This window comes from Colias croceus, chromosome 5, assembly GCF_905220415.1.
Source record: "Colias croceus chromosome 5, ilColCroc2.1".
In the NCBI taxonomy this organism is placed as follows: Eukaryota; Metazoa; Arthropoda; class Insecta; order Lepidoptera; family Pieridae; genus Colias; species Colias croceus.
In genome coordinates, this window is record NC_059541.1 from 10324831 (window position 1) to 10347905 (window position 23075).

Here is a 23075-nt window from a genome sequence, read left to right on the forward strand (position 1 = left end):
GATTACATTAATTACGAGAATTATTGCGCAAGCCAATATGTTGAGTAATCGCATTGTAGCAAATTAATTCTCGCGGTTTAATGTGCTAGTTCTTGATAAGCAGATTTTATCTAACGAAGAGAAACCTTAACTATATAAGTCTCGTAATATATTTTATAGGGCTTACAAGGTATTTATAAACTTGAATATTCACAAGTATTCGGATTAAAGTACAAATATGAATATCCATTGACTACAATATGGAAATAGTTACTTAACAATGTATGGTTTTGTAAAACAATTTCGCAAATAAGAACTAAATGAATTCCTCTTTTTATTACACACGCTTAAATCCATTAGAGAATTCCCAGTGCTTTTAGCGTTGCATTAACGTACCACGAATACTAAATAGATTACCTCCAGTTTCTTGGCAATGGAAATTGGGGTCGAGTCCCTTGGCGCACGCTTTGGTAATTTTGTCGATTTGTCCGTGTTGCACGTGTTCCAGAAACCGCCGAAGGTTCGCGCGGGAGTGCAGCGCTTTCAGCGTCTTCTCGTCCAGCTTCAGCATCTTGTATACTCGACGCTTGTATTTTAGCTGGAAAATTTGACAGCGCTTTAGCAGCTTGAGTTTGTTAAGTTGGTCTAGGAACGTTGGAATACAACGGTATTTGAGAAGGATAATAATTTTATTTAAAAATATTAATTGAAAAAAAAATTCAATCATATCTAAGCATAACACCACGCTTTGTCTTATATTAATTTTAAGAGCTGAGTTCTTCGTTACTTGTGAATTAATCATGACAGAATTGCAACTCAGCTAATGAAAACAAACAGTCAATTAACTTAAATTACTGCTCACTAATAAACTTTAATACGCAAATGGTGATTTTCTTGGCAATGCAAATATCTCGGCTGTCAAGCGGTCAGCGAGAGACAAATGCGCGAGATTTAACACGACTATTGAGCTTTACGGCTGACGCAGGATTTCACAAGATGCTGGACCGGGAAATTATAAGTTACAATTGTTGTTTGAGTTTTGATTCATTAATTTAGTATCAAAGTTACGAGGGCATAATGAGACCTCTATAAAGTTTTTTTACAGCACGCTAAAAGTCGTACTGCATTCGTAATTTTACCTACGTAGGAAAATATAATGACAGAAGGTAACTTTTTCTGCAATTATTTTATACTCTGATATAAAAAAAAAATGTTTATTATTTTATTAATATAACTAACTCTTTTGACTCACCTCCAGATAACCAACAGGTCCGTTGAAGGGGTAGTCACCGAGCCTCCGCTCTTCGTCCAGAAATTTCCCGGCTTTGCCGTTGACCGGTGGACAGAATAGGCCATAGTTGAAGCTCTCTTTTAATTCCTGAAACAATTTAATTATCCATTTAATACAAAATAATAATACAATTAATAAATATGGTAAGTTTATTTCGCATTTGGAAGTTCAATGGATTACGAACGTTACAAATATATTTTGAACATATACGTTTAATTAAGTGACGTTCTCGAATATCTAATCACAAGAAATACCTATACTGTAAAATAACAAAGGAAAATTGATCAAAACAAACGATCTATTAGCTTCAAAGCGAACTTCTCAACTTAAGGGCTTGCTTCGTAGAATACCAAGCGTTTGTTGTTATCATCAATCACCTGTAGGGAACTCCAGGAACGTAATATTTATTACATTACAACAATTAATCTTAAGTGATCAGTAATTAAAAGTACACTCGTTAGCGAAAGTAAAAAATAAAGTACGCCTGAGCGAACGTCGGCTTAATTACAGGCTAATGTTTGAACGCTTAACCTTTTGCGATTTATTTGTTGCTTCATATTTATTGTTCCATTGAGATAAGAAAACATATCTGTCTGTCGCTATGAATTAACCCTATAGAGTTGAAGATTTATGGATAAGGTATTTTTAACTAAGTAGCCCTATAAATTTGTGTACGATTCTGTGTGATAGCAGATGAATAAAGTCGTGTATTATTTTAATAAAAAATTCGAAGCCTGTAAAATTAACTTAACTTTATGCCCAAGTTAACGTAATAAAAAACTGTAACGTAAACCTAATTTTAAGTATCTTTTTTATAGAAGGCATTATTTGGCGTAAAAAAACATTTTAGGCACAGAAATCATCCCATCATTCGTGAATAACAAAGGACGTAAACAGCACAAAGCCTACATTCACTCTACACACAATCATTTGTTTATCCGTTCATACAAATAACGATAAACATCGATTATAAATCACGAAGCTCCGAACGATTTGCATCCAAAGGATTGATGGAAGCGCCGTCAGAACATATTGCATAGAACACCGCTGCCACTCCACGTTAGAAATGATTCACCTTATAAATGACCACACGCGGTTAATTTATGACGCAATGGATGTAGTCCGAGCGCTGGCGAGATTATTATCTAAACTTCAGATTTTTCCGATATTTATGATTGACGAACTGTACCTCATATTGACTGTTGCTTCGTTCAAAATGTATACGTATAATAACTTGTTTACATATCATGATATGACTAGAGAATTTGACCATAAAAATGATGTGATTTTTCCACTACTGAACGTGTATTCCAAAAATTGTAAAATAAATTATTATTATTATTTGAAAAGGGAGAGAAAGAGAAATGTTGATTTAGATTTTAGATGTTGCGCTTAATCTAACGTTTATAGAGGAAGAGCATTGAAAAGTAATAGGATTATTTGCGTTGCGATTTTGAGTTGCGAGTTGCGACATAGCAACATATCGAAGAAATCTTATTATACATAATCTGACCTTTGCAACGTAGATATAAATAGAGTATTATAAAACCTAATAAGTATTAAATATAATTATTTTTAGAACATGAACATGAGAGAAAAATATATGAACTAAAAATATATTCAAACCGCCTCTCAAACTAAATAAACGTATGGAAGTAATTAGGTTACATGAATGCAATATAATCCTATATTAAATGGTTAAATAATAAAATAAACATTAAATGTTCCCGTTTTCATATAAAGTTTATTGAATATTCTGAATGTAGTTTCTGCTATAAATCGTGAATAATTGCCGCTTTGTTTGTAAGTTGTCGAATAAAATGGGCAACCATTTAATGTATATCTATACTTAGGTAATAAATAAGAGAAATGTTTAAATTACGATACGAATAATGGTTAATAAATACCGTAAGTGGAAATCCATTTCTAAATCGCATAAAGATAATAGTGCTTTGGATGTGGATATAATTTAGATGGGAATTTGGTTCGTAAAATTAATGAGCTGATTCTGTCAAAGTCTGATTAAATTGATGCTTGATTTCGCTGGGTAATCGTTAATGATATCGCTACTGTACTGGTGAAATAGTAGCATTTTGTGTGAGTGTTATAACTAGTAAATAAGCAATATTAAGCTTTTATTTTAATTTCTAATGTGTCGTTTTCAATGCAAGTAGAAAATGAATAGGTACATATTAAATTTCTAGTCGAGATTATTTTAGCAAAACTTTCTATTCATGAGCGATTTTGTACTATTTAAAAAAAGTTTAATAAAACATCCATAATATTCTACAATCTACACGTAAAAAGGCATTTGACATCAATTTAATTTCAATTTAGCTCTACAATTCTTTTTTTTCTATACTCTCAGTTCTTGAAACACAACTACAACTTTTATCAACACAAATGAAATGAATTTATTTCGATTTATTCATATTTAAGCCCAAGCTTAATTAATCAGAATGCGTACTCTCAAAACAAGAGAATTGTATCGTTAATTATTATTACACTAGTCTTCGTTTTGTAAACAGCTTTCCTTGTGCTTCGAATACAAGCCTCGAGCAACTGTTGTATTGCAACGGATAGACAGATCTACAGACTTGATATATAGAAGCCGACAACTTCATGCGAACGGTTAAATTAAGATTACAATTATAATTTAATATTGTTTGCTTTGTGTAAATAAATAATTACATCTCAATTATTATCTATATTCTATTGCGTCGATTTATTAAGCTCATGATTGGTAATTAATGAATATATATTATTCTCAGGACGTGCTATTTGTTTATTTCAGTTTAATTGAAATGGTCCGTTATTTGGTTCAATATTTAAATTGCGAAATTTACAAGCCGATAGGATCTTATAGAAACACAATTTGAGTAGGTACCTTACACGATTATCTACTTATCAGTACCTACATATACAAATACATATCTTTAATTTCCTAGATTATAACTATATAGTTGAGAGTAACAAGAAAACAATGAGAGGATGTGCTGCAATGAAATATGACATTGAATGGCCATATTAATGTTAACTACTATTTGCATACCTTGAATTATGATGTTAATAAATCAAAGATCTCAGTACAAGCAGAAAGATTACGTTCCATTACAGGTACATCAGTTAACTGGTAATTTAAAGGCTGCAATTAACTGAAATAGCAAGCTTGTTTGTTCTAGTCCAGAGCGTGGGTTACACTTGATTTTTTGTCCCCATATAAGGTCTGAATGGGTCCACGTTCCTATTACGGTATTTCCTCGTTTTTATAGCCGTCATATCTGCTGTACAAGCTACATTCTTGTTGTTGCTGTAAATGTGAATGGTGGATTTATTTTTAATGAGAGTAAAATGCTGATTGTTAAGATATTTGAACAATTTTCAGATTACACTTATTAGATACTAGATCAAAACCTATATAACAGTACGCTTTTATATTTATTAAATTGTATATTTATATAATAACTACATTTCCGCCCGCGGCTTCGCCCGCGTTTGCAAAGGAAAACCCGCATAGTTCCCGTTCCCGTGGGATTTCCGGGATAAAAACTATCCTATGTGTTAATCCAAGTTACCCTCTATATGGGTGCTAAATTTCATTGTAATCGGTTCAGTAGTTTTTACGTGAAAGAGTAACAAACATCCATACATCCATACAAACTTTCGCATTTATAATATTAGTAGGATAGTAGGATAACAGCTGTTGTTGATAATAATCTACCTTCCTTCTTATAAACTGTAGAACAAAAGTGAAGCTGGATTAATCCGTTCGGAATATTAGAAACCGATCATTGTTATACAATTTCTAAAGTACCTTTCCCACAATTATACATTAAGTGACAGCTATATCACTAACTCGGATCGTTAGATCATTAGCATAAGCATCTGTTTTAGTAGGCGGTTGTTACCTTTGCATACAATGAAATGTTGTCATCTCAACGGATTTCCAGTTAATGTGCAAAATTAAGGTCAACTAGTGAAATTAATTTAGATGTAATTGGTACGGCTTGGTGATACGAGTATTACATTACAAGACCATGTTTTGATTAGAAGAAAAAGTGTGCACGGAACATGGGTAATCAATCTTGGAGACATGTTTTAATTACTTGGGAAACGATTTAAGTTAATTAGATTAATTCTAAATGAATTAGCGAAGGTGCAAGTTTGCGTTTTATATATAGAATACATATTTAAGCCGATGTATTCTAAGTTTTATATAAGTATTTGTTTTGCGGGATTGAATATTCGTAAATCTTAAAATAACATCTTATTGCGATGTAGATGTAGCTATGCAAAAAACAAGTTTTAAATATCATCGCAAGCCACATTATGAGTGTTGGTATTAATTATAAAAGGGAATGCAACCATAATAATGTGTTACGACACGTAAACTAATATTTCACATCCACTTCACATAATAAGTGAATGCGTTTTTATGATAATCTCGCAGTGCTCGACCCACTTCACCGTTTTAAATTGTAATATTTCATTATCATACATTACAATAGCGTATAGAGATAATGAAATTGAAAAGAGTTTAAGAAAGTGTACAATTTTATATTCAAGGTTACGAATATCGTTTAGCAGACTTGGAATACATTAGCAGATTAGGAAAATAGCGCTGTTTTCAATTTACCTGTTGAGGCGCATGTAATTAATACTGACTGATTAGTTATTCTATAGAATCATAGTTTATCTGAGCGTGAAATTGAATATAAGCAAATGAATCGAGCGCTTTGCAGCAATCAATTTGTAGCGGTTCGGATGGTTCAGTAATTGATGCGCCGGTCGCTGAGAGACGACTGACCGACAGCCGGAATTGCTGACTTGTCTAGCTTCGATAAATTGACTGTACTTGGAGAATGTACGTAAATAGTTTATATCCGAACATGTTTAAAGACGTTGTACGAGAGTATTTTGAAAGTTTTAAACGTTGTTTGTTTTGATTTATCCACAGAATAGGTACTTAATAAAAGCTATCGCTAATTTATCTTAAAATTTGGAATAGCTCATTTAACCTTATTTACGCATTTTGAAAGGACAAGAAATTGTGACTGTAAATAATACACTAGAATAGGTATGATTTCAATATGATTTATATGATTACGAAAGTTTTCTACCGCATTGTGTTTAATTTGTTAACAGCAAATGTTTATAATTTGATAAGAAAATTATATTGTGATGGCGCATTTACATCAAACGAACATAGAGCTAAAGCTGGAGCAAGAGCATTCTTTCGTGATCTTTTAGTGTTAACGAAAACTCGTATACACTGAATAGTGTTGTTCAGTATTAGAACATTGCATAGAATCTTTTCGAACGCACAAACCACAGCGAAAGAATGCTCTACGCCAGCTCTAGGGGGGCTGTTTACACTAAAAGAATTTCACATAGTGAGGCTAGAATGAGCATTCGCTCGTTTGATGTAAATGCACCGTAAGATAAAATTACACGTTATAATACAGATTGTTGTCTGTAGAGGTAATTTTAATTTCATTGTGTGGGTTATTGATGGCAGCCTCTCGTTATGTTGTCAGGCCTTACAATGCTAAGTAACAGTTACTTTACATTATTAAATTCTCTATTTTCAATAGAAGCAGTCAAATCAAGGTATAATAAATAAAAGCTTGGTTTCGTAAAGTTTGCATTCGTATTTCGTTTGCTTGTTAAAAGTTTAGAAGTAGTCATACATCTTAATCAAAATATTATTTCCCGCTTTTTCATCAAACATGTAGAGCCAATTAAAGTATATTTACTTCACACGAATGAGTAAAATAACGTATGTATAACTTGTAACGATCTATTTTGAAGATTTTGAAAGTATCAATAAGAAAGAGCCAAATACCGCAATTTCTCATACTAAATTTTTCAATAACCCGTGAAAATTAAAGTTTATTTAACAGCTATCTTTCTTTGGGTCGTAATGAGCAATTATGACCGGTGGTCGGTATTGAGGTTACTCGCTAAGTTGGATAAACGTACCATCAAAAGGTACAGTGATTGGCCAGCCGATATTACTTGTCATAGTGTATGTAGCAACCAAGTAGCAACGAATCATGTTGATCATGTTTCATGTATCATTTCATTTTCCTTGTACATAATTTTTCTAGGAAAATGTTGAAATGGTAGAGCTTTTCACTTAAACTTTATTATATGGAAATTGATTCAGCGTAGATATCTCATAACTGATAAAAGTTGAAATTAGGATATTAAAAAAGAGTCTACCCGAAGTATTAACAAATATTAGGTACAATAACATTGTCGAAAACGTTATCTATACATATACATATAATAAATCTGTAGAAGGGTCAATTCTGTACATTGAAAATATTGAAAAAATAAATAGCAGGAGGTGTTACTGGATCGATAACAAACACAAATATGTGATTAAAAAATTTTTTGTCTGTCTGTCTGTCCGTCTGTATGTTCAGGCATCACGTGAAAAGTAACGGTTCGATTTCGATAAAACTTGGTATAATTATACCTTATTATCCTGGGCATAAAATAGGATACTTTTTATCCCGGAAAAATACGTAGAATAAAAAAAGTAAAAATAAATCTTAATTTTTCCGCGCGGACGGAGTCGCGGGCGGAAGCTAGTGTTAAATATAATATAACCTTGTAATAATTTAGTTTTGGGAACATGTGGAGGCAGGAAGGTAGCATTCCTGCGTAGAGGAGTATTTACAATGCATACCGAATGCCATAAATTGCGCCTTATACCTACAGTTATAAAGTCAGAGCTTTTAAGCGCAAAAAGAGACGAAAAATTGTTCGATAATTTATCGCAATAATTATACGTGTTTGTGAATGTAGCAAGCGATGCAGTGATAAGATGTTTTGATAATGAGTTTCGTAACCAGTGAGAAGTGTACTGACACAGTTCTAGTGAACCGGTTGTACTCGCTGACTGATGTAAGGGAACTTTGCTAACTTTCTGAGAGAGATACATTTCCAACGGTGTGATTATAATATTTACCAGCTGCGCTTCGCGGTTACACCCTCGTGGCTCCACTCCTGTTGGTATTAACTATTAGCGTACCTAATGATATATAGCGTATAGCCTTCCTCGATAAATGGGCAATCTAATACCGAAATAATATTTCAAATAGAACCAGTAGTTCCTGAGATTAGCGCGTTCAAACAAACAAACAAACTCTTCAGCATAATATTAGTATAGATTTAGTATATTTACTTGAGATTATACATCTATATGATTGTTAAATAAATTGACCTTAAAACTCTGTTACTATCAATAATTACTAAATTCATATTCTGCAGCTAGGTTGTGTACCTATACCAAGAGGATTTGATGTAATGGACGTGTGGCAAATAGTAATGGTACAATATGTGTTGTCAATTTAACAATTAAAATGTTAAAGAAATTGTATTAAAGTAAACAAAGTTATAGTTCAGTAATATTTTTGTTAAGTGTCTATTTAAGTTGAAGTTAAAATCTCTAAACGAAAAAATACAACAATAACTTCAATTCGATACAATGGCGTGAATAATTGTAAACCAAAACATTAATATCTTATCGTTACAATTTCGATTCATTTGATTATAAATCAGTTGGCCTTTCTCCCATATATTATGTTGGGCTGTTCTTACATTTATCTTAAGCCTTATTTGATTTATATTTAATGAATTAGTCATAAACAATCAATCGCTATGCCAATTTTATTAAAGACACGTTCCATATTCTCTTGTGGGATAGGTTGTAGGGTCAGATGCATTACACATGTGTGACTGACCAATTTTCTTGTCATGCCTTTTGTTTTGATCAGGCATTATATTTTTGTTACTTTTTCACCATTGACTGATTAAAGGACCCTTTAGCTTTATACTATAGTTAACAACTTTACGAAGGAGGTCGGTTTTTTATTCAAGCACTTAAACCGAGAATAAGTTTTAGTTTTAATATGGATACATTTAAAATTTAAATCAGTGGAATACTAAAAGTACATTCTTATAGTATAAACTCTCCTACTGAAGTACATCTTAAACACTATTGTGCACTCAGCTCAAACAACAATAAATAACAAACGGCAATGCGTAATAGTCTTATCAAAGAGTTATTGTCGATTCGCCGCGGTACATTGTATGATAATTGATAAATAACCAAATTGCTTCGACCGGAGAAAGTGGTACATGAATCAGTAAGTGTGTATCGATCGTGACTGGAACTTAGATGGGTGTATATTCCGTTAACTGTACTTATGTACCGGTAAGCTAATTTGTGGACATGATCCGATAGTATTATGTAGATCAAGGGAAATGATAAAGATGCTTGCATTTGCTCACTATATAAATGTAAAGTTACGGATCATCATCAGAATTAATACGGGTAAAATAAAGTCTGATATTATGTCATTTAGAAGTGGAAGGTCAAAAAATACATTAAGGCGACTAGTAGAGCTAAACGCGAGTTTGCTGCTAAATTATAATGCTTTAAAGTATATGATTAACAGCAGTAAAAAATCTCAGATAAATATATGATATTCTTCAGGATATATACTAGCTACATAGTGAGTTGAAAACACAATACAACTTATTTTACTCGATAGAAAAAAATCACAAAGGTACCTCTAAAAAAATCTTTTGATGCTTAAAAACCATACTAAACTACATGCAATCATTCTGTTTTTTCGGCAAATAATTCTACAAGCAACATCCTAATATTATACTGAGTTATTTTTTTAGTCCAATCAATAGAATTCGTGTAAATCGCAAATCCGTATTCCCAAACCAAAAACGTACGCATGTGTGCGTGAACGCCTGTGTACCGACACTACCGGCCGAGGCCTGTTGCTAGACGGACGTGTCGCTTGTTTCGCTAATTTTTCCCGCCAGAATTGTTTGTTTTTGAATCCATTTTAGGTACATACTTACTTTAAAACTGATAAATTAATTGTAATTTTGTAAATATTAAGTATGGGAAATAAAATAAAACCCTCCAAGAGGACTAAAAAACGTTCTTATAAATCAAATGCCGAGCATATGAACGATTGTAAAAGGTAAGAGCATTTTAGTGATATTATGTTTAGATATTTAGTATACATATATTTAGCATTATTATATTAGCAATTTTTTTTTAATTATCTTTATGAAGGTTTTCATATCAATATTTTTTACAGGAGAAAGAATGTCGAAAATATCAACACGGAAATTACTTTACACACGTAAGTACCTACACCCCATAACTAGGCTGTAATCAGAGGCGGCTCGTACGCAGGAGCGCTGGTGCATTGAACTTCCATAAATCTATACATATAATAAATCTGTAGAAGGGCCAATTCTGTACATTGAAAATATTGAAAAAATAAATACCAGGGGGTGTTACTGGATCGATACCAAACCCAAATATGTGATTAAAAATTTTTTTGTCTGTCTGTCTGTCTGTATGTGAAGGCATCACGTGAAAACTAACGGTTCGATTTCGATGAAACTTGGTATAATTATACTTTATTATCCTGGGCGTAAAATAGGATACTTTTTATCCTAAAAAATACGTAGAAAAAAATTAATCTTAATTTTTCAGTTTTATCCATAGACGTTGTTCTGTAGAACCGCGAACACACGTTGCGTATTATTAGATATAGGCCTAGCCGTATTTGGGTCCAATAGATATTTATTTATAAGATGTCATTGTCAGAGTTACTCAAAATGGAGAAATAAGCCATCCACGCGAAGACCGACATCCGCGCGGACGGAGTCGCGGGCGGAAGCTAGTAATAATTATAATAAAGTTATACCTGTTCATTATTTAAAATCTATCGTAAAAAACTCCAATTCATCAAATCAATAAAATAAGTAACTTTACACATCCATACTAATATTATAAATGCGAAAGTAACTCTGTCTGTCTGTCTGCTACTCAATCACGCCTAAACTACTGAACCAATTTTCATGAAATTTGGTATGGAGATATTTTGATATCCGAGAAAGGACATAGGCTACTTTTTATCCCGGAAAAATGACGCAATCCCGGAAATCCCACGGGAACGGGAACTATGCATGTTTTTCTTTGACTGCGCGGGCGAGGCCGCGGGTGGAAAGCTAGTCTTATATATAAAAATGAATCGCAAAATGTGTTGGTAAGCGCATAACTTGAGAACGGCTGAACCGATTTCGATAATTCTTTTTTTATTATATTTTTTGAAGTACGAGGATGGATCTTATGTAGAGAAAACGTAAACATGTACAACGGGCGAAGCCGGGGCGGACCGCTAGTTACAAATAAAATACATCATTTTCGGAGCGAGCGCCGTTCTCAAGCGACGACGATTTTCTAATTTTGCTAAATAATAATTGAATTCGTTTTGAAATACTTTATAATTTTTAGTGTTTATATAGGTAGACATTTATAATGTGGTGCTCATTTTTTTTGTAAGTAATAAATTATACTGCTAACGCTATTGTATTTTCGTTGTTTTATTTCAAGTGAACACCCATACAATTTTGTCACGAGCTGCCTCTGACTGTAATGCATAAAAATAATACTAAAGATAAGTAATATTTTCTAAAGATCGCAGCCTATTGATATGGCCGGGCAGTAGCTAAAAACTGATTTATCGGAAAATTGCGATGTTGGGTAGTGGGTACCTACCTTTTTTTTTGTTAGTGTGTATGAATGTTATGTAGGTATAGTTAGGAATAAACAACTTGAACATTGGGTGACGGTACTTTCGCGCAGGTCCACTAAAACCTCCCAAGCATATCTAAAATATCGCTTCTGCGCAGCCAAGGTCATTGTTCAAGTTGTTTGCCTACTAGTATAATACCTAGTCTTTTACTTGTACCATCGAGCTCGCGATTTCCACAAAAAGAAATAAACAAATATTCCAATATTATCTTGAGAACCATAGAACTAAAAACAAAATAGAACTGACTATTCACGTAATTTTAATGTGTGTGTGTATTTTAGGTCAAAAGGTAGCGAAACTGATGTTCTACAACCCTTAAAGAAAATATCTAATATAGAACCAATGGAAAGAATCAATAATGAGTGAGTATTTAAAAAAAATAAAATTAAAATCTAATATATACATATAATCTTTATAGTCTGTTTGGAACACTTCTGTTAGTCCATTGAAATGTTTTTTTGATGTATAGGGGGGGTCAGTGTGAATCTAAAACCAAGTTTGTGCGGTCGCCACCATTGTCCCACGACCGCCATCTTGTAAATAGCGGTTAAAATGGTTTATACGATATATCTCTTAAACTATTTATCTGACTAAAAAAATTGTAAGCAATATTTGTTGCAAATTAAATTCTCTACAACTTTGGTTTCATAACTTTTTGTCGTAGAACTATAAAAAAAAAAGTTATAAGCGAAAATGTTCAGAAATTCAAGATAGAGATAATTTTACGAGAAAATTATATCAGACCATTTTCGTAGATTGTTTTCGAGGAACAACTTTTATTTTCAACATTTTTTCATAACATCAATAGCTAACGTTTTACAATTTACAGTGCTCCAGTTTGTTCGTAACGAAAAAATGTCACGCGTAACAAAAAAATGTTAAACTAAATTTTTTTTCAACCCCGATAAAGAAGTTTCACTTCAATAATTTCGTTGCGTATTATTTAGAGTTTGCTTTATCTCCTGAGTTATTCATTTGTTTTGCATTGTTTACAGGCAGACAATGTCTTCATGTTATGCTCAAGCTAACATGATAAGGTTTAATATTGTATTTTATAAATAACTTTCCAATAATCGATTTAAAATTGCTCATTTTTACTATACAACTATATGCAACATATTTTTCTTTTGCAGTATACGAGAGGATTTTACAGCCGACTTGGTGAGAACTCAAAATATTGAAGAACCCAATATAAATATTGAAGAGGTAAGTGTCTGATACCTTCCACATGTGTATTTGACTTATGTGATGGAACAGAGTAGGTCATTTGTATGTGATAATAATTAATGTACGCTTCAGCCTCAGTTGAACAAAAAAATAGATTATGGATTATTATTAAGTTTTTTTAATACCTACATAATAAAAGCCTTTTTCTATTTCAGTTTCAAATTTCTTATGATAAGGAAACAGAAATTCATGAAAAAAAAATTAACAGAAGGATTATTGATGTCACCCACTTCCTTCACGAATTAAAACGCATTTCTAACCATGGACCACTTGGATGCGGCTTTACAGAACTTGACCTGGTCGCTGAAACCCAAAGTGGTTTACAGTCAAAGTTTACATTTAAATGTAGGCTTTGTAATCAAAAGTTTGTCATTAATGGAGACAATTGCAGTGAAAACTATCTAAACATTAATATGTGCGCTGTCGCTGGTACTGTTGCAATAGGTGCTGGGCGTTCACAGCTTGATGAACTCATGTCAGCAATTAACCTTCCGTCGCTATCTGAAAAGATATATTCAGAGAACCATGAATTAATCAGTAGAAAATGGCAAGATATTTTATTGGAATCCATGAATCAGGCTGCAGAAAGAGAAAAACAATTTGCAATTTGTAATGGCAGGGTAAATAAAGATGGAATTCCCATAATAGATGTTATTGCTGACGGTTGTTGGTCCAAACGTAGTTATAAAAAGAATTATAATTCTCTTTCAGGCGCCGCTGCCATAATTGGGAAACATACAGGCAAAATATTATTTTTAGGCATTAAAAATAAATACTGTTGCACGTGTGCCCGTGCTGAAAATAAAAATATCAATCCATTAGACCACAAATGTTTTAAAAATTACAATGGTCCATCTACAAACATGGAAAGTGAAATAATTGTTGAAGGATTCAAAGAATCCCTACGAATGTACAATTTAATTTATGGAAAACTCATATCCGATGGGGATGCGAGTACATACTCCAAAATATTACGGGCTCGCCCGTATTCTGATTTTACTGTTGAAAAAATAGAATGCCGGAACCACATTTTAAGAAATTTTTGCAATAGATTACAAGCGCTCACTACAGACACTAAGTACAATATAAAACACCGCAAATTCATTACAAAAACAGCCATACTACGAACAAGATCTACTATTTGCAAATTAATTCAAAAACATAAATCTAACTCTGATGTCCAACTTTTATTTGAAGACTTATTAATTAGCCATCTTCATGGCTTCGGGGACCACACTAAGTGCAGATCATATTTTTGCAATAATATTGGTAAAACAGACTTGCCAAATGATTTTATTTTAAGCCCTTTGTGGCAAAGAATATGTTTTGTAGTACAAAATGTTGCGGGACATGCTCGTAGCCTAATATATGATGTCGACAGCAATGTTGTCGAAAGATTCCATAGCGTGGTGGCTAAGCTGGTTGGTGGCAAAAGAATAAATTTTTCCCTGAAAAATTCTTATGAAACTAGGTGTAGAGCCGCTGCCGTAGCATTTAATGAAAAAAAAAATTTATCTAAGTTATATAAATCCATTAATCAAGACAAAAGCCCGCAAGGTAAGCTAAAACGCCTGGAAAATAAACGAATTTGGAAAAATTTAAGAAATAAGGAAAATATTAAGCCTAAAAAACGAGTTTTCCAAAAATCAAAACCAGATCAGAATTATGGTCCAGATTGTTCTAAGCCAGACATTCCATTGGATATTTTGGACAATCTTAAAAAAAACTTTTTAGAAAATCTAAAAAAAACAGATGAGGAACGGCTTTTAATTGAAAGATCTACCGTGCTGCAAAGCGAATGCAGTGAGTGGCTCGAGCTGCGTAGGTCAATATTAACTGCATCAAATTTTGGGAAAGTTATTGGGAGGCGAAATAATACCAGTTGTCACAACATCGTGAGAGATATAATATATAAAAATAATATAGACCACGTTTTGGCCATAAAACATGGCAAAGATAGTGAGAAAATTGCCATCAAACAACTTGAAAATCAAGAAAGTATAAAAATTGAAGCTTGTGGGCTATTTATTGACGAAGAGTTGCCATTTTTAGGAGCCACTCCTGACGGTTTGCATGGCGATAGCGCAATTGTTGAAATAAAATGCCCTTTATCAGCTTACAAATCCGGATTAGACGAAGCCATTGCAAAAAAAAAAGTTACCTTTTGGAAGAAAACCAGCAAAGGACTGGAAATAAATAAGAACCATAAATGGTTTTACCAAGTGCAGGGGCAACTGCATATAACCAAAAGAGCGAAGTGCTTATTTGCTGTTTGGTCGAACGCGAAAACATTACTCAAAACTGAGTATATTTTGAGAGATGAAATATTCTGGGAACAGAAAATGAAGAAAAAACTTTCGGATTTTTATATAGATTGCCTGTTACCAGAATTGGTGGATCCCCGCTATCCGAGAGGAATGCAAATAAGGAATCCTCCATACATTGAAGAGGCAATATTATGTAGAGAAAAAATTGACCCCCAATTAAACGTGGAGATTGCGGAAGATGAAGATGTAAATCGGCCTACTTGTTCGAGGTATTTAGATTTCCAGCAATTGTGAACTAGGGCCCGTCCATAAATTAGACCACTTCAGCCGAATTTTACTTTCTAATTTTTTTTTTTAATACTGACTGACCTTTATATATAAAATGTTGTGATAAAACTAAGTTGTTTTATTGAATTTATATTTTTTTGGTTTTTATGGCATTCAAATGCTTTATAAATATAAATTTATAAGGAATAGAAAAAATTCGAGAGAGAATTTCGTCCCGCCTCGTGATCGAATTTTTTCTATTCCTTATAAATTTATAAGTTGTTTTATTTTTCTACTTTTGTAATAACCTCCTAAAATCTAACCTAACACGATGACAGGTGATTGAATTCAATATTAAAATTTCATTGCAATTCAATAACATATCTTTGGCAAATAATTACAATGGGCGCCCGGTTTGGCGCGAAAGGATGCGGGTTCAAGTCCCGCCTCGTGATCAAATTTTTTCTATTCTTTATAAATTTATATAAATACATACTTACATTATAACATTTTATAAATTTTATTGGCTTATTTTTTATGAATCATATCTTATTTGGATATCTCACTTAATATATTATGTATTTTGAAATAGGACGAAATCCATCCATGCATCAATAAAATATTCACATAAAAAATATTTATATAATAATTTTAATATAACTACTAGTCTCTCTCACAATCGAATACTATTCAACACCATTCTATTTAATATAATTAACTACACGCAACGCGACTACTAGTACCATGCCCATCCGCGAAAAATCAGCGAGCGCTGCACTTGTGTACTAGTGTAGTACACAAGTGCAGCGCTCGCTACATTCACACGCAGATGCGACGGATGGGTGTTCTCATGAATAATACTTCTCAAGCTTTTATACATAAAACCAATGAGACCACATAACCGTGCCAAAACACTAACAATCACTCCAATAACAAAACGCTCCTTTTGAAACCAGCGCCAGAGCATTCGTTTAAAAAATAACACCGACGAAAGGTCCAATATAGGTTACCAACGAAATGTATATCACGCTAAACATTTAAATTATTTATCCATGTGAGTAGAATTAATTATAACCAAAAATATGAGGTGGCACTAATAAAAAATTAATTAAAAAAAATTTACTGTAACGCCGTGTCTGTTGCTTCTTAGGTCTGTGAATTTAACATACGTATTCGAAATGATGCGCGTTTAGGCGGCGGGCTGCAGCTGTGGCGCGGCGTGTGTGTGTGAGTGGAATGAAATGCTCAAAGTCCCTTACTTAGGGCAGCGCCTTAATCTACTAGAATTTTTCCCACAATTCAAGACGTGAGATTGTGTGGGCGTCAGTTGGCGAATTAAATTTCTTTTGGCGTAGAACTTATAGAGTAAGATACATTCATAAGTTTTATGTCACTGTCTCGCTTTTTTATGCCTAATATTGTGACACACAAATTTATTCCTGTAGTAAAAACGAGCCAACAATATTTTCCTCTATATTAACGTGGAAAAAATAAAGATTCGTGCGACTGAAGTTTGCAATAACGAAGTTTGAATGTGACTGACCTAGATGTTCTGATTTCTGGCTAAATTAAATGGTAAAATCCAACATTTACTCAGCTACCTTTGTACCAAAAAGCAATTTCCGAGATTCGTTTTACCGGGATGAAATAACAGAGAAATCAATTGTCACCGACAGCTATTGTATGGACAGATGTTTATGTTAATTAGATTGTATTTATGTTCGTACATTGTAATAAATACATTATACAGTGACTAACATAGTTGTCGCTCCACTAATACCGCTACGGAATAACTATATTTCCAATTTAATTTATCTTTGATTGATTATTTTTTGTATAAAAGGTACACAAAACAGAATAAACAGAATATGTAAATAATTACATTTTCCATCAAACACACAATATGTATGTAATATGAACACTGTTATTTGTTAATTTAAATATTTGGTGAAATTTGTTAAATGAACATACAACAAAGCCTTATTAAATTCCTCACACTTCACAGTTCAATGAAACATACGCAGTTTTTCATGTACGTAGTGGCAGCACAAAATACCACGGAAGTATATAACCAAAAACACATTAACCAAATTGATCCATTTCGTTAATAGATGCAATTATTTTTAACATGCGGATGCTAGTACTATATTAATGAGTGTCCCAATACGAGAGAGTTGGCGGTAAATACTATTAACTATGGTTGTGTAACGCGAGTGGGATGCTGTTCGTATTTGTGCCCTTGTTAGGGGACTGACGGAGAATATTCTGTATGGATTTTGACGTTTGGTCCAAGTTATGAGATGGTGAGAATTTTGGTGATAAATTATTTGAATTTTCAACTTAGTTTAATGCGTTATCTTAACAGCAAGTTAATCAAGCCGGATAAGACAGTTTAGTAGAACTTAACTAATAAGAATCGATCGATCTTATGTTTTTACACACTTTAATTATGCGAATTAAATTCCATCATTCATCTGCGCGTGCAGTTAGTAGATACCCAATTACATAATTTCATAACTTTTACCAGCTTACCAGATGCTAAACCTACCTATATAAACTCTATCTAATTCGAAGTATTCTAGAAACATTCATGTACAATATTGAAGTGTCAAACGATGGTTCAGCTTATAAACAACACATGTTATACAAAACCAAAGCCAAGTCAAGCATAAACACTTCAACAAACATGATTGAGGACCAGCAAGATTCATGAGAAACTCCAGTCTGCATTAACACAGATTACTACATAGTAAATACTAAACTACGTATTACTCGGACCTTCTCGCCGTGCTAATTAACTTTGTGCTGCCGTCCGCCCGGCCGGAAACTTTTAACTGGCTAATATTTTCTATAACTACCGACAGAGTCATTTCCTAGGAGACATGATGTACAGGAAATAGAGTAATGTTTTAATATGTATGTTGTGGTGACGATGTTGGTAGTGGCGATTTTGGAACTGCGGTATATTTGATAAGGTTATTGATGTTTGAATATTTAGTTCAAGAGGATCGCTAAACTAACAGGCAATAATTATATATTACGTATATTAAAAACTTTTCTATATCAAAAGCTTTAAGTATCATGTAGAGTAACGTTGAGGGGAATTTCATAATGAATAATAAATGAACAACATTTTCTACTTATTCGTGGAATCCTCTGAAATTCACGTATTGTTTTCATACGTTAAAATGCTACACAAGGATTTATCTATTAATAGATAAATTACATACAGTCCAGCTAATTAAATATTTAATTGTATATCTACAGCTAAGTGATTTACCCAAATTGACCATTGTAATTTTCCGCGGATACAAGTATAATGATTCAGGTTTCAATTTAAGTGGGCCTAACTATAATTTCAACGAAATCCGTTTAAATGTTTTTTAACATGAAAAAACATAAATATAGGCTCTAACATTCAGAATTAAATTAGAGATAAATAAATAGAACCTTAAAATTACGACGACGAAATTACGACGGTAAAAATTAGGTTACGTTCCATGGTTTAATTTTCATGGTAAATAATTAAGCGAAGTAATAAAGGGAGCCGATAATAATGAGACAGATAAATAAAATTGATTTATCAAAGACCACGCATTTCGCATATTTAACGTTTAATTAACAGCCTTTTATATATCATAAGAAGTCATCCCACTCACGACAGTAGCGTGGTTTGCAGTGGGTGGTATTGCAAGAGGAAATTATAAATTGACTGTCTGAATTTGTCGCTAGTAATATACTTGTATAAGCGAAGTGTGGAATTAGTATGTATATAAAAATTTTAGTATTCATGTTTCTAGAAGTAGTTGCAAGGATGATGTGTTAATTAAAGCATATTCAAGCTGAGAAGGACGACTATAAGATGAAATAGAGCAGTTTTTCAACAATCATCAACCACAAATAAAAATAAACGTTTTTTATTAATAGCCAAATTAATAATGTCTTAAATAGTAGGAAATATTATTTCATATCTCACAGTTGTAAAACAATAATAGTTTACGGTCTGTTAACTAGACTAAGAATTTAATAAAATATTCTATAACCTTGTAGGAGTTGCAAAACTACTGGTTTTTCATTAGTCACCAGTTTTGAGAATTAAGCTTAACGTTTGATATCGCCGCTGTATCTGGCATTATAAATGCTCCTATTATGTTGTAATGATAATGATCGCCATTTAAGTTAACTATATTATTTATTGGGTGATAATTCACAGAGACAGGTATGTGTTGCTACATGGTAACTCTGTTATCTGATTCGCGACTTGATTTGCGTAGACTATTAAGAAAAAACGTGTTTATTTTTCTCAATCCAAATTTAAATGTTGGCTGGTGGTATATTGAGGCTTTTCGTCAATTTAAAAGTTTAATAAATAAATAGGTACTTGGCATTATATGATATTTTATGGTTCCATTAAATTTTGTATTAAATAAATGAACTACTTATATGGACACTCCCGGAAATTTCATATTAGGACAATGGACATTCCTTCTGGTCCTAAACCAGGCAATGTTCGCACAATGGAAACTAGACACAAATAATAGAAAATAACTTATTAAATTTGATACCCATGACTATGATACCTATGTTAGTAGGGATCGAACCTTCGACGTATGACGTAATTGTTAGGGTCACTAACCACTGCCAACTTGATAACCAATGAAGAAGATAATTTATTAATTTATTCTAGCGCTAACATTACATCCTATTACATACTGTTCAGTTTTAATGAATATCATCGCGAATGCTTTTTGTAAAGCTCTTCCATCATGTGCAATATCTACGTGATAAAATGGGAAAATACCGTATCATTTATTGTTAATATTTATTCAACTTAAATTTGGGGCGTTCATAGAGGTATAAATTATTTGATAACTATCTTTTCCAAGTTTTGATCATTTCGTATCTTCGCAGAAATACCGTCTGCAGTAAATTCAAACTCGTACTGAAACATTTAAAATATATTATTTGCATTATAATTTTATTCAATGTCAAAAACTATCTTGCTATATACGCAAGCTGTTGAGAATACAAGCAAATAGACATTTGACCTCCAGGTTCTCGCAATATCATGTTCAAGTTTCTTATTATTGTGCCCTTTTTATCGATTGCAAACCTCAAAGCCGCTTTTTATACAGCGCTTTCCTCATTTAAGACTCTCATACTTTGTAAGTACATTTGGTCCACTCACGGAACAAGACCATAATGGTTTGAGTATACTTAGTAATGTACGATAATCAAGGGACGATCTCGTCAATTAGAATAGCTCTTATATCACAATACATAAGGTTCAATTTGAGACAAGTAAGTAGATACTTTTGCACTGGAAATGGCTTTCTAAGTGGCGACAATCGCATTATGTTGCTGTTGATATATTTAGTACATTATGGGTACGTTTTGATTCGGTTTATAGTCTGGGTGTTGTGTTTCATACTGTTTATATGAATCTTGAGAATGGAAGAGAAATAGACGTTATAGTTAACTAAGGAATATTGCTGATCTCAAAGGGCATGTTAATTTTGCTTTTGAAATATATTTTCTTCATTTAATCAAGTGTTACATGATTATGATTATCATCACTAGCAAATCTGTTTATCAATAAACGTTTATAGAAACAGCCCATACCATATAAGTGGTCGATTGTCGCTAAGGAGTTTTATGGTCTCCACGTAGTATATACGTCTCGAGCAGCTGCGTTATTATTATCATACAATGTTTTGCAAACAAAGGTACATATTAATTGTAACACGCCAAGGCGCCACTTACATCAAACGTTTGGTCACCTCTATATAAAGCCGGCGTATTTTGTAAACAGTTCGTGTTACAAATTAGGCTAATAGTGTTTAAGTGAAAGGGAATCATTATATTATCGTTACCGTGTGTTAAATTATTGCTTCTCAGCGCACTTGGATTCTAGTCTAATCGGCATCCTAGACCTAAATTTTTAACCCTTAACATGAGAAATAGTGAATGGAAATCGGCTCGTCATCGCGTAATGATGAAATTAAAAAATAAGCTCTATATTTAAGTAAGGGGTTGCAAGGTGAAATACTCAGGTTTTATCTGAGCCTGATGATTTTAAAATAACGTATTAGTGGTCCTTAAAATTGATAACCTTGTCTTGAAAACTGTGTAAGAATATCATAAACCATCTTTCTGGTTATTCATTGCTTACATCATATTAACACCAACCGTCCAATTTCAAACACTACGGACTATTTCTTAATCCCAATCCTAAACACGGATTACCCTACAATGTAAGAAACGTCTAGAATTTTGCAGAACATAAAGGAACACGCGTGGTCCACAATTGACGTGCCTCGAGATGTGTAAGCACCCGTAATTATGTCATTTGAATGTACCGTTAGCATGTTCCGTGTCCGATACCAGGAAAGTACGGTCTGCAATGCAGGGAAAAACACGCCAGGGAGCTTTTAATTGTGGCCGTTTTTTGCGAAGTGTTTAAAAGTTGCGTTCTAATATTTATGGTATTTCGCTGTAGGGATTTTTGTTTTTGTGTCCCGTTTACCGTGTGGTAATAAAATAATGAAAATATTTTTTATTTAATTTTCATTGATTTTTTTCATATCTTTGGCGGAATTATTTTCAAATTTTCTATCTCTCTTATTAATAATTTAAAAACATTTATTTTATTTTCTGTTATATAATAATGGAAAGAAGTCTATTTTAAAAGACCGGATTTTAAAATCACATACCTAATATAGGACACCACTTGTGTCCTATATTATGTGTGATATGTTGGAAGGTACATAATAAATCGCAGTGGAATGAAGTAGACGGCAAGAACAAATAAGGAAAATTATTTAACGTCAAGATTCTTTGCTGTATATTATTTAATTGTATATTTTTGGCTGTTTTGATATGATACGACTTTTAAGGAACAGAAACAACAAACAGACTAAAAATTACAGAACATTTAGAGTTGTAGGATAAAAAAATAGCACAGGAATTTTCCTGCATTTGCCTCCAGGCTCCAGCAATATTCAAGGCGGGCCGCAAAAATAATAAACAATAGCCTTTTCCTTTTCGTTATATTTCTAAAGGATTGTCATTTCGCCAACAAATATCGTATTGAGAGTCGTGTACAATAAATTGTTCCTATAATATTGCGGGTATATTCTGCGTCTATTCGAGGATGTACGACAAGCAATAGCGGTATTTAATCCCTACATCAAGATTCTTGCGATCTCTAGCGAAGATCTCTGTGTATTTGTTTTATTGAAGTGGTATTAATTTATTGGCATAATTCTTCATACATCTAGTTAAGATTGTTACTTGTTTTTATATATTTCTTGCTTCCAGTGATAGGAATAAATTTGCTTCCTGATCTGATAGTGGGGAGGAATGTTGGAAATAATTTCTGTAGTCTCGTGTGTGTTT

The 23075-nt window shown here is 32.8% G+C and overlaps 1 protein-coding gene across 10 annotated transcripts in view; it reads right to left on the minus strand.

Moving 5' to 3' along the window:
- LOC123692144 (SH3 and multiple ankyrin repeat domains protein 3) overlaps nt 1-23075 on the minus strand; it is a 156323-nt gene that overhangs the window by 23161 nt on the left and 110087 nt on the right. For all 10 annotated transcript variants that reach the window (XM_045636829.1, XM_045636828.1, XM_045636834.1 and 7 more), the window contains 2 exons: nt 1232-1357; nt 397-577 (listed from right to left, as the gene is read on the minus strand). In XM_045636829.1, the coding sequence (XP_045492785.1) occupies nt 397-577; nt 1232-1357 (307 nt within the window). The remainder of the gene's footprint in view (nt 1-396; nt 578-1231; nt 1358-23075) is intronic.